This window comes from Salmo trutta, chromosome 17 (genome assembly GCF_901001165.1).
Source record: "Salmo trutta chromosome 17, fSalTru1.1, whole genome shotgun sequence".
In the NCBI taxonomy this organism is placed as follows: Eukaryota; Metazoa; Chordata; class Actinopteri; order Salmoniformes; family Salmonidae; genus Salmo; species Salmo trutta.
In genome coordinates, this window is record NC_042973.1 from 49408603 (window position 1) to 49420926 (window position 12324).

At 41.5% G+C, this 12324-nt stretch overlaps 1 protein-coding gene across 2 annotated transcripts in view; it reads left to right on the top strand.

The window, feature by feature from the left end:
* The window catches only part of LOC115152340 (kinesin-like protein KIF21A), a 56533-nt gene that overhangs the window by 4624 nt on the left and 39585 nt on the right, over window positions 1-12324 (top strand). For both annotated transcript variants that reach the window (XM_029697110.1, XM_029697111.1), the window contains exon 2: window positions 11642-11864. In XM_029697110.1, coding sequence (XP_029552970.1) covers window positions 11642-11864 — 223 coding nt within the window. The remainder of the gene's footprint in view (window positions 1-11641; window positions 11865-12324) is intronic.

Here is a 12324-nt window from a genome sequence, read left to right on the forward strand (position 1 = left end):
CATAGGGAAAGCACAATTGGCCCAGCGTCGTCCGGGCCGTCATTGTAAATAAGAATTTGTTCTTAACTGACTTGCCTAGTTAAATAAAGTTTACACACCACATTGACCAAAAAGTTATTTTGTTGGCATTTACATATGTCCCCATTACCAGTAAAACATAATCAAAACCTATTTATTTCACTCACTTGCTGTGCTTTTCGTTGTTCATTAGTTCAGTCGTTTTATTCTCAACCAGGATTTCTATGGAACGCCGTTTGCGTCTTTGAGATGTCAAATAACACTATTTGATGTGTCAAATAAGCTTGTTGACCAATCAGGACCGGAATATGACTGCACGTCACATAATAATTGTACGCGTTCATACATTTTTTACGTAGTTATTACACACTCACTCGTATTTCATGTCACAACGATTCATCGATACGTATGCTATGATGCTGGTAAAATTGTCTTGCGCACCTACAGTGCTGGTCATTAAAAAAAAAATCAAGCTGGCTCATGGATGCAAACAATGTTCTTCCACAAAAACATAGCAAAACATCTGTTTCAGTAGCTATAGATAGCTAACTATATAGCTAGGTGTGATCATCTAAAATAACCCTAATTTATAAGACATCTCTTATTTGATTAATGGTGGTCGGACCCATCTATGTGAAGCTAGCCACAATAAGGATTAGCCACAATAGTGGACTTTGCGCTTAGCCTTCAAAATAAAAGTATAGCATAATTCTACTATTTCTATTAATATGCATCACTGTCAATGACATACTTTTATTTTGAAGGCAAACCGCAAATTCCACTAATGTGCCTAATCCTAATTGTGGCTAGTTTCACAACACATAACCCGGTCCGGTCGAGCCTCACTAGCCAGATGAACCTGCTTATAACGTCAGCTTTTGGCAACAGGTTTAACTAGCTGGCTAGCTATTTATTTTCATGAACTGAATTTCAATTTCAATAGGCGAACAACAAGTGGCAACCCAGCTAATACTTACTCACAAGGATTCCTAAATCACGACTAAGAATAATGAAAATGACTGCAGTTTCTACTGGTCATTGTTTTCAGGCTGGTTGTATTGTTGCTAGCTTGGTATCAAGCTAAAGCTTCCTGCCCCAGAAGTTGCGGTCGAACGAATGATGCTTTTTTACCAACGCAGTATTGTAAACACATCGCTGTTTGCGTGTTTGCAGACTTTTTTGTACAGCTTTGACAGTGTTACTGTATATTTTTTGACACGCAAAGACCCAAACGGCGTTCAATAGTACGTATGTCGTGAAGCTAATAGCAGTGATGCTATTACTGTGTAACTCCGGTAGGTCAACATCTGAAAAATAGAGCACTTGGTAGTGCGTACCGGTGCTCGACCAGTCGGCGAAAGCCAACATCACCCACGACAGAGAACGGTTGATTGTCAAGGGCAATGAATTCCATTATCTTGGCTTTAATGGATTTCGCTTTGAGTTGTCTCGCTGAAATGTTCTTACTCTTTCAAATGACTGCTCGACTTGTTGACTGCTCTATCCACACAGCAGACATTGTGGGCTAGGTTAGGAATGCTGTGTTGCATGTGTAGCGCAAAATTTTATGTCATGTCACGTTATATAGGTATGCTCAGTAGCTTTGATATCGTTTTTTAACATCGGCGTTAAACTAGATATCAGGCCGATACCGATGTTGGCATTTTTAGCTTAGGCCGATTCCGATATGTTCACCGATATACCGTGCATCCCTAGTCTGAATTATTTCCTTTCTAACAATATTAGCCTATAGTTGCTGCAGCAGTATAGGGCAGTTTCAGTGTCAAAAAACTCAAGTCAATATGTAAGTCAAGAAAATCAGGACAACTTGCTTCACTCCAGCATTATGTACAGTTTACATACAAAAGAATGTGGACATCCCTTCAAATTAGTGTATTTGGATATTTCAGCAACACTCGTTGCTGACAGGTGTATGAACCTGTTTTTCATGGTTCGGGCTAGGCCCACTTAGTTCAAGTGAAGGGAAATCTTAACGCTACAGCATACAATGACATTCAAGACGATTCTGTGCTTCCAACTTTGTGGCTACAGTTTGGGGAAGGCCCTTTCCTGTTTCAGCCTGACAATGCCCACATGCACAAAGCGAGGTCCATATAGAAATGGTTCGTTAAGAACTTGACTGGCTTGCACAGAGCCTGCCCTCAACCCAATCGAACGCCTTTGGGATGAATTGGAATGCCGACTGCGAGCCAGGCATCATCGCCCAACATCAGTGCCCGACCTTACTAATGCTGTTGTGTTTGAATGGAAGCAAGTCCCCGCAGCAATGTTCCAACATCTAGTGAAAAGCCTTCCCAGAAGAGTGGAGGGTGTTATAGCAGCAAAGGGAGGACAAATGACATATTAATGTCCATGATTTTGGAATGAGATGTTCGACGAGCACATACTTTTGGTCATGTAATGTATCTGGACGGATGTGGGTGGGTGGGTGGGTGGGTGGGTATATTGTGTCACTCCCCTTACCCACAATACCTCAGTCCTGGTATCTTTGAATAAGGCCACTAAGTTGTATTGTTTCTGGTGTTGCATTAGCAGTATGCGTATGCTGGTTTGTGATGCACATGATATAGTCCAGTCCTATAATTTTGATATGTAATGTAGGCCTAATTATAGTCCTTTCCTTAAGTTCAAATGTCCTGTAACTGAAGTGAAACACTGAAGCGTTAGTATATGAGGACCCACTTTCTGGACTGAAGGCTATTTCTTTCCGAGCCAGCACATAGCCTACACTTAAACTGAACTTTCCCCAAAATAGACTGTCTCCCACCACTGCATTTCTGGAAGAACTCAGTTATCTGTATCATGACCTCTGAGGTGTCAGCGCGTTCTGCCAGTCCCAGACGCATCCACCCAATAGGAAAATTTTGCGATTGCGGACATGTTAATGGCACAGAATGGAAACCCTCCTACTGATGTTGAATTGTGCTTAGAATGCAAGCAAAACACATTTTGGGTAATTATACAGTACATTGGTTGGCATGTGTACACCACACCCATGCAAACATTTCTCATTTTCTCTCTTTCTTTCTCTCTTGCTCACCCCCTCTCTCTTGTTCTCTTCTCTGTCATTGTCTCTCTCTCTTTCCCCATCCCTCCCCCCTCTCTCTGAACTACAGTGACCATAAGTAGCTCTAAGTATGTAGTACAAATAATATTTGCATTATATTTATATATTTGCAAAAAATTTGGTCAGATATACTTGGATATGTAGTATCAGTGTTTGTTGCTGGCATGTCATGCCTAATTTTGCTAATCTTTTCAATTAAAAAATCATTAAAGTAGTTGGCAATATCAGTCGGTTTTGTGATGAATGAGCCACCTGATTCAGTGAATGATGGAGCTGAGTTTGCCTTTTTTCCCAAAATTTCATTTTAGGTGCTCCAAAGCTTTTTACTATCATTATTTATGTCATTTATCTTTGTTTCGTAGTGTAGTTCCTTTTTTAAATTCAGTTTAGTCTCATGATTTCTCAATTTGTAGTATGTTTGCCAATTGCTTGTGCAGCCAGACTTATTTGCCATTCCTTTTGCCTCATCCCTCACAACCATACCATTTTTTAATTCCTCATCAATCCACGAGGATTTAACAGTTTTTACAGTCATGTTCTTAATGGGTGCATACTTATTAGTAACTAGGATAAGCAATTTCATAAATGTGTCAAGTGCAGCGTCTGTTTGCTCCTCATTACACACCACGGACCAGCAAATATTCTTTACATCAACAACATAGGAATCACTACAAAACTTATTGTTTAACATTTTATACACTATATTAGGCCCAGACTTTGGAACTTTAGTTTTGCTAGATAGGGCTACGATATTGTGATCAATACATCCAATGAATCTGGAAACTGCTTTCAAGCACATTTCTGCAGCATTAGTAAATATGTGATCAATACACGTTGATGATTTCATTGCTGTGTTTGTAACTACCCTGGTAGGTTGACTGATAATCTGAACCAGGTTGCAGGCACTGGTTACAGTTTGAAGCTTTTTCTTGAGTGGGCAGCATGATGAAAGCCAGTTAAAATTTAAATCACACAGAAAATATACCTCTGTTGATATCCCATACATTACACGCATTTCACACATGTTATCCAGATACTGACTGTTAGCACTTGGTGGTCTATAGCAGCTTCCCACAAGAATGGGCTTTAGGTGAGGCAGATTAACCTGTAGCCATATTACTTCAACAGTATTTAACATGAGATCCTCTCTAATCTTCACAGGAATGTTGTTCTGAATATAAACACCTCCACCACTGGCATTTCTGTATTTTCTGTAAATGTTATAACCTTGTATTGCTACCACTGTACCATCAAAGGCATTGCCTAATTGAGTTTCAGAGATAGTCACATTACGAATGTTATCTGTTACTAGCAGTTAACAGGCTATTTTGAACCACTTTTCTGCAATGCTTGCTTGTTTTCATTGCTTTACTAGGAAGCTTATCAGAAGTCGATATTCTTATGTTATTTATGTTAGTGCCGGGTAAGCTGCACACAGTGGACGTCCTATTATGGAAAGGGGAAAGGGGGATACCTAGTCAGTTGTACAACTGAATGCATTCAACTGAAATGTGTCTTCCGCATTTAACCCAACACCTCTGAATCAGTGAGGTGCAGTAGGCTGCCATAATCGACATCTTCAGTGACCGGGGAACAGTGGGTTAACTGCCTTGCTCAGGGGCAGAACGACAGATTTTTACCTTGTCAGCTCGGGGATTCGATCCTAGGGCACGCTGCCTCAGTGCTAACAGCATAAATCTGGTTCATAGAGAAATGATTGCAGCATACAATAGCTGTAAGATCAGCAGAGGCATTCAGGGCAGTTAGAGGGACATAAATTATGTTCCTTACATTGTGTCTACCAATGCCCCTGGTATAATGTACATTTGCTAAAGCGTTATGATGACTCAGCTGTCACGTTTTAAGGTAAGACCCAGATGCAGACAACGTCGAATTAACAACAGTTTATTATTCCGACAGGGGCAGGCAAAAGATAGGTCTAGGGCAGGCAGGGGTAAGTAATCTAGATAGGTGGGGCAAAGGTACAGGACGGCAGGCAGGCTCAGGGTCAGGGCAAGCAGATATGATGGATCTTTTATTAGTGTCTAGCAGACAGTCAATCAGCTCTGTGAAATCCAGTTTCAACTCTTCAGAGCTGCCCTTCATAATATCATTAAAACCAACATGGACTACGATAGAATCGATGTCCATGTCCCGGCGTAATACATTCGGGAGCAGCTTAGTAATGCAATTTACTCTAGCTCCGGGGTAGGACATTGTTTTTGCACCAGGAACAGTCACACTTACCATGGAGCTGCCCAAAATCACGGCTGGCAAAAAGGATGAGGAAATCGGCACACTCCCACGCTTCACAGGATGGTGCAGACCTCCAACAGATGGTGAAGCCCCGCTCGATCCAGAGCAGGGATGGAAGGTTGCCGACATTGTCTTCGAAATTGTAGGGGAAGGAGTAGGAGTAGGCACAATGGCCACAGACACAGGTACCCACAGCGACGAAGGTGCAGGAAGATCAGGCTCCAGACACAGGTACCCCCAGCGACAAAGGTGCAGGAAGATCAGGCTCCAGACACAGGTACCCCCAGCGACGAAGGTGCAGGAAGATCAGGCTCCAGACACAGGTACCCCCAGCGACAAAGGTGCAGGAAGATCAGGCTCCAGACACAGGTACCCCCAGCGACGAAGGTGCAGGAAGATCAGGCTCCAGGGCGGCGAAACTATTCGTTGTTTGTATCCGCTCCGGGCCTCTCGTTGGGAGTGTAGGCTACTTTGCGGCAGGCTGCTGTCTTCGGCTTCCACGGCTCGTGACATGCAACCAACGTTGATTGCCATGCTCCTTTTGCTGTGCTCTTTCGACTTAGTATTGTGGAGTAACTACAATGTTGTTGATCCATCCTCAGTTTTTTCCTATCACAGCCATTAAACTCTGTAACTATTTTAAAGTCACCATTGGCCTCATGGTGAAATCCCTGAGCGGTTTTCCTTGGCAACCCATACTTCTATGGCAACAAGGTAAACAATGTCGGCAACAAGGTAAACAACGTCCTCTCAGGGTCTTAATTCTGGAGAAAATGAATATGGAACCAAATACTTAACTATTTACTACTTTATTACACATAAATTAATTTGTCCCAATACTTTCGGTCCACTAAAATTGGGGGAACTATGTCTAAAAAGTGCTGTAATTTCTAAACATTTCTCCTAATATGGATGATACTGACAGTCTGCATTTTAACCTCATGGTCATTGTTTGATTTCAAATCCATTCTTTTGTAGTATAGAGCCAAAAGAAGAAAAATGCTTCATTGTCCCAATAATTACAGAGGACACTGTATGTACAGTATCTCGCTATTTCAAAGTAATTTTCTTAATTTTCTCTCTCTCGCTCTAGTGTGTTTGGGATTATATTTTGAGCATTGCCGTTACGTTTTGGGATGTGTCGCTAAAACGGAAAGGTTGATGTAAACATACTACAGGTGGTGAACGTAGGATTAAGAGGGATTCATAGAACTAGACTTGCTATGGAGAGATTATACTGTGTTGGGGAACAGGGGTTACCATGGGTTGCACTGTATCGTTTCACCAAGACTGAAACATAAGCTTTGGTCTGCCCTACTATTCTGTCCCGTTGTTGTTGCTTCCAAATGTCACTCATAACTAACACATACATAGTCAAGTGTACTCATAATCAAGTACACGCTCAGCTCTGTAATAGCTATTAGAGCCATACTAAAAATGCATGTAAAGGATGATGCAGAGGATGTCTGTCTCCTGTCTCCCTCTGGTTGGCGTAATTTAACTGTGTCCCAAATGGCACCATATAGTGCAGGACTTTTGACCAGTGCCCATAGTCAAAAGTAGTGCACTATATAGGAAATATGGTGCCATTTGGGATACATCACTTAGACTGGTTAACTGACTCATTGGCATCATGATATCCTGCTTAGATAGTATTATTCCTTTAACTGCCACTTCCATTACCAGTATCCATGGCAACCTCTTCCCTTCTTTAAAGTCACCCAGCGCAACACAAAGAACAGTACAGGAGGCCTATACTGCAGACTGTTAGACAGCAGACACTCTCCTCCACAAACACTTAAATTAAGTATTTTAAACTAAATGTTTGAACTGTGAAGGTGTAAATTTAGAACTGTTATTGGTAAACGCTATAGTTAGGATTGACCAGAGCTCAGTTTCAGGAACCCCAGTATCCCTTCATAGTGAATAAAACTACATGGCTGCAGGTCTTTGTCTAGGATCAAAGCTTGGACCAAAGCTTGGCTCTGGTGATACTACACATACTGGCACTGTCTCATACATGTGTGTGGGCATGCAAGGATGTGTTTATGTGTGAGACACACAGTAGAGCTCCTCTGAGCCCGTTCAGACAGTATTCCCCGTCTGTGCTCTCACTCTGTGTAGAGGTGTTTCTGAAGGTGTCTGTCCCAGTGATTGTAATCTGAGAATGGGGTGTTAGAAGAGAAAGCTGACTGCTCAGGGAGCTATCTATCACATGCTACGTGATGAACACACTAGCCCAGGCCCACATGCCCACTGGCCTCCTTGCACACTAGTCTATTGCACTTTGTTCTTCCCTAAAGGACAACAAAAATGTGAAACTGGACTGCCCTGTTGCAGCATCGGTGCATTCACTACTGTAAGTTGCTCTGGATGAGAGTGTCTGCTAAATGACTAAAATGTAAATCTACACTCAGCATCGGTGCTGAGTGTTGTATTTGTGTTTGAAGGTTTCTTCTGCCTTATTTTTCCCTTCCCTTCTGCAGAAATGTGCATACGAAGCCTTTCACACCCACCTCTCCTCCCTCTCTTCTCCCTCGATATGCACAGCCCTTAATGATTTATGGAGAGAGTGCAGTGGTGGTGGAGAAGCGGCAGGGAGTGGAGGTGGTGATGGTGGGGGCGCAGGGATAGACAGCAGGTTGGAGCGTATTCAGTTCCTCAACCAGACTCAGAAATGCTCCGAAACAAGCTATTTAAGTGATGATTGCTCTGATAAAAAGCATTTACTTCGAGGGGGTCCGGGGGGAATTTCCCCACCGGTATATGCCCAGCATATACTTTCTCTCTCACTTCTACACCAGGCTAAATTATCCAGGGCCAGCTTTTAGTTGGCCAGCTATCAGGAGGGCATTACTGACATTCAGCATTGGAGCTTAGTGCGTCTCTAGCTCACATTCGTACTCCCCACACACACACTCCCAGTCTCACACACACGAACATACACACACAAACACATACATATGAAGCCAGCTAGCTGGTTTTAGGGGGCAGAGTATTGGGTCAGAGATTCAGGGTAGCGTAAGGACGAGACCCATGAACTACCGACTACTGTATACCTCCTGTTGCTAGTAGAGGTCGATCGATTATGATTTTCCCGATACCGATTATTGGAGGACCAAAAAAGGTTGATACCGATTAATCAGTCGATTTTTATATATATACGTGTACTAATGTCAATTACAACAATACTGAATTAACACTTTTATTTTAACTTAATATAATACATAAATAAAAATCTATTTAGTCTCAAAAAAAATATGAAACATGTTCAATTTGGTTTAATAAATGCAAAAACACAGTGTTGGAGAAGAAAGTAAGTGCAATATGTGCCATGTAAAAAAGCTAACGTTTAAGTTCCTTGCTCAGAACATGAGAATATATGAAAGCTGGTGGTTCCTTTTAACATGAGTCTTCAATATTCCCAGGTAAGAAGTTTTAGGTTGTAGTTATTATAGGACTATTTCTCTCTATACCATTTGTATTTCATATACCTTTGACTATTGGATGTTCTAATAGGCACTTTAGTATTGCCAGCCTAATCTCGGGAGTTGATAGGCTTGAAGTCATAAACAGCGCAATGCTTGAAGCACAGCGAAGAGCTGCTGGCAAATGCACGAAAGTGCTGTTTGACTGAATGCTTACGTGCCTGTTGCTGCCTACCAACGCTCAGTCAGACTGCTCTATCAAATCATAGACTTAATTATAATATAATAACACACAGAAATATGAGCCTTAGGTCATTAATTTGGTCAAATCCGGAAACTATCATTTAGAAAACAAAACGTTTATTCTTTCAGTGAAATACGGAACCGTTCCGTATTTAATCGAACGGGTGGCATCAATAAGTCTTATTATTGCAGATACATTGCAAAACCTTCAATGTTATGTCATGATTATGTAAAATTCTGGCAAATTAATTACGGTCTTTGTTAGGAAGAAATGGTCTTCACACAGTTCACAACAAGCCAGGCGGCCCAAACTGTTGCATATACCCTGACTGCTTGCACGGAACGCAAGAGAAGTGACACAATTTCCCTAGTTAAAAGAAATTCATGTTAGCAGGCAATATTAACTAAATATGCAGGTTTAAAAATATATACTTGTATTTTGATTTTAAGAAAGGAATTGATGATTATGGTTAGGCGCACATTGGTGCAACGACAGTGATTGTTTTGCGAATGCGCTTGTTAAATCATCACCCATTTGGCAAAGTAGGCTGTGATTCGATGATAAATTAACAGGCACCGCATTGATTATTTGCAAGGCAGGACAAGCTAGTTAACCTCCCTGGGCAAGGTGGGACGCCAGCGCGAAATACAAATACCTCATAAATGCTATAACTTCAATTTCTCAAACATATGACTATTTTACACCATTTTAAAGACAAGACTCTCGTTAATCTAACCACACTGTCCGATTTCAAAAAGGCCTTTCAGCGAAAGCAAAACATTAGATTATGTCAGGAGAGTACCCTGCCAAAAATAATCACACAGCCATTTTCAAAGCATGCATATATGTCACAAAAACCAAAACCACAGCTAAATGCAGCACTAACCTTTGATGATCTTCATCAGATGACACTCCTGGGACATTATGTTATACAATACATGCATGTTTTGTTCAATCAAGTTCATATTTATATCAAAAACCAGCTTTTTACATTAGCATGTGATGTTCAGAACTAGCATACCCACCACAAACTTCCGGTGAATTTACTTAATTACTCACGATTAACGTTCACAAAATACATAACAATTATTTAAAGAATTATAGATACAGAACTCCTTTATGCAATCTCGGTGTCAGATTTTAAAATAGCTTTTCGGTCGAAAGCACATTTTGCAATATTCTGAGTAGATAGCCCGGCCATCACGGCTAGCTAATTTGACACCAACCAAGTTTGGCCCTCACCAAACTCTGATTTACTATAAGAAAAATTGGATTACCTTTGCTGTTCTTCGTCAGAATGCACTCCCAGGACTTCTACTTCAACAACAAATGTTGTTTTGGTTCGAAATAATCCATAGTTATATCCAAATACCTCTGTTTTGTTCGTGCGTTCAGGTAACTATCCGAAGGGTGACGCGCGAGTGCATTTCGTGACAAAAAAATTCTAAATATTCCATTACCGTACTTCGAAGCATGTCAAACGCTGTTTAAAATCAATTTTTATGCGATTTTTCTCGTAAAATAGCGATAATATTCCAACCGGGTGACGTTGTATTCGTTCAAAGATTGAAAGAAAACCATGGAGTCCTCTCGTGAACGCGAACTCCAGTGTCATTGTTCCCTGCCTGACCAGTAACAAACAGAGCTGCTGTACTTAGCCCAGAGACTGCAGAGCTCTCATTCCACTTTTTGGCGCCTTCTGAGAGCCAATGGAAGCCTTAGAAAGTGTCACGTTACAGCAGAGATGCTGTATTTTTGATAGAGATGCCACAGAAGGAGAACAAGGGCACTTCCTGTATGGAATCTTCTCCTGTTTTGGCCTGCAATATGAGTTCTGTTATACTCACAGACACCATTCAAACAGTTTTAGAAACTTTAGAGTGTTTTCTATCCAAATCTACTAATTATATGCATATTCTCGTTTCTGGGCAAGAGTAGTGACCAGTTTAAATCGAGTACGTTTTTTATCCAGCCGTGCAAATACTGCCCCCTAGCCCCAAAAGGTTAAACTAGTAATATCATCAACCATGTGTAGTTAACTAGTGATTATGTTAAGATTGTTTTTTTATAAGATAAGTTTAATGCTAGCTAGCAACTTACCTTGACTCCTTGCTGCACTCGCGTAACAGGTGGTCAGCCTGCCACGCAGTCTCCTCGTGGAGTGCAATGTAGTTGGCCATAATCGGCGTCCAAAAATGCTGATTACCGATTGTTATGAAAACTTGAAATCGGCCCTAATTAATCGGGCATGCCGATTAATCGGTCGACCTCTAGATGCTAGACTGGCCTTTTTATAGGCTTGTAAGGGAAGTTAATTCCTTTGTTAACTCCTTGTTTGAAGAGTCCATTTAATAGTACAAAAACTTAGATCAACAGTGGGGAATGTTACTGTACATATTGAACACTTAACACACCAAAAAATGTGCAGACTAAAAACAACATTATGGGTTAAACAACATTACATAGGTTAAGCCAATTACAGTATGTTTAGCTTTTGTTGACATTGACATTTCTCTCTCTTTCTTTCGCGCTCTCTCTCTCTCTCTCTCTCTCTCTCTCTCTCTCTCTCTCTCTCTCTCTCTCCTTCCCCCTCCCTATCTCCACCAGGATTCGTCCTCAACTGGCCCGGGAGAAGATTGAGGGATGTCACATCTGTACGTTTGTGACCCCGGGGGAGCCTCAGGTGATGCTGGGTAAAGACAAGGCGTTTACATACGACTATGTGTTCGACATGGACTCCTGTCAGGACAGCATCTATGCTGACTGCACTGAGAAACTGATCGAGGGCTGCTTCGAAGGATACAACGCCACCATCTTTGCCTACGGCCAGGCAAGTCTACATGATGGCCCTCAAAGACGTCTCAACTGATCTTGGTTGATTGTTCTGACTGCATGGCCGTTTGGTCCTTTGGGGGGATATTTTCGTGTAACGTGTTGATATTTCCATAGGCCAGGGGTTTTCTTGGTCAGGTCATGTGGCCAGGAACAACTCTGGGCTATATCAGTAGGCTATAGCAGTTGTCCCATATTCCCCTAGTTATTAGTTATTGGGGTTATTTGTGTAATGCAAAAGCTTATGTTGGATCACTAGTCAAAGACTGAACTGATATCATAATCCTGCCTCACACATGTGTTTGTGAGGTCCTGAAAACTCACTGACCCCCTCCAATACTTATTAGCTCTTGGAGTGCTTGTATCGTTTTTACAAAAGTTTTCTGAGAGTACTGGCGGTGCTTCTGTCATTTCAAACCATCATAAAGCACTAATCTATGTATAGTAACACCACCAAA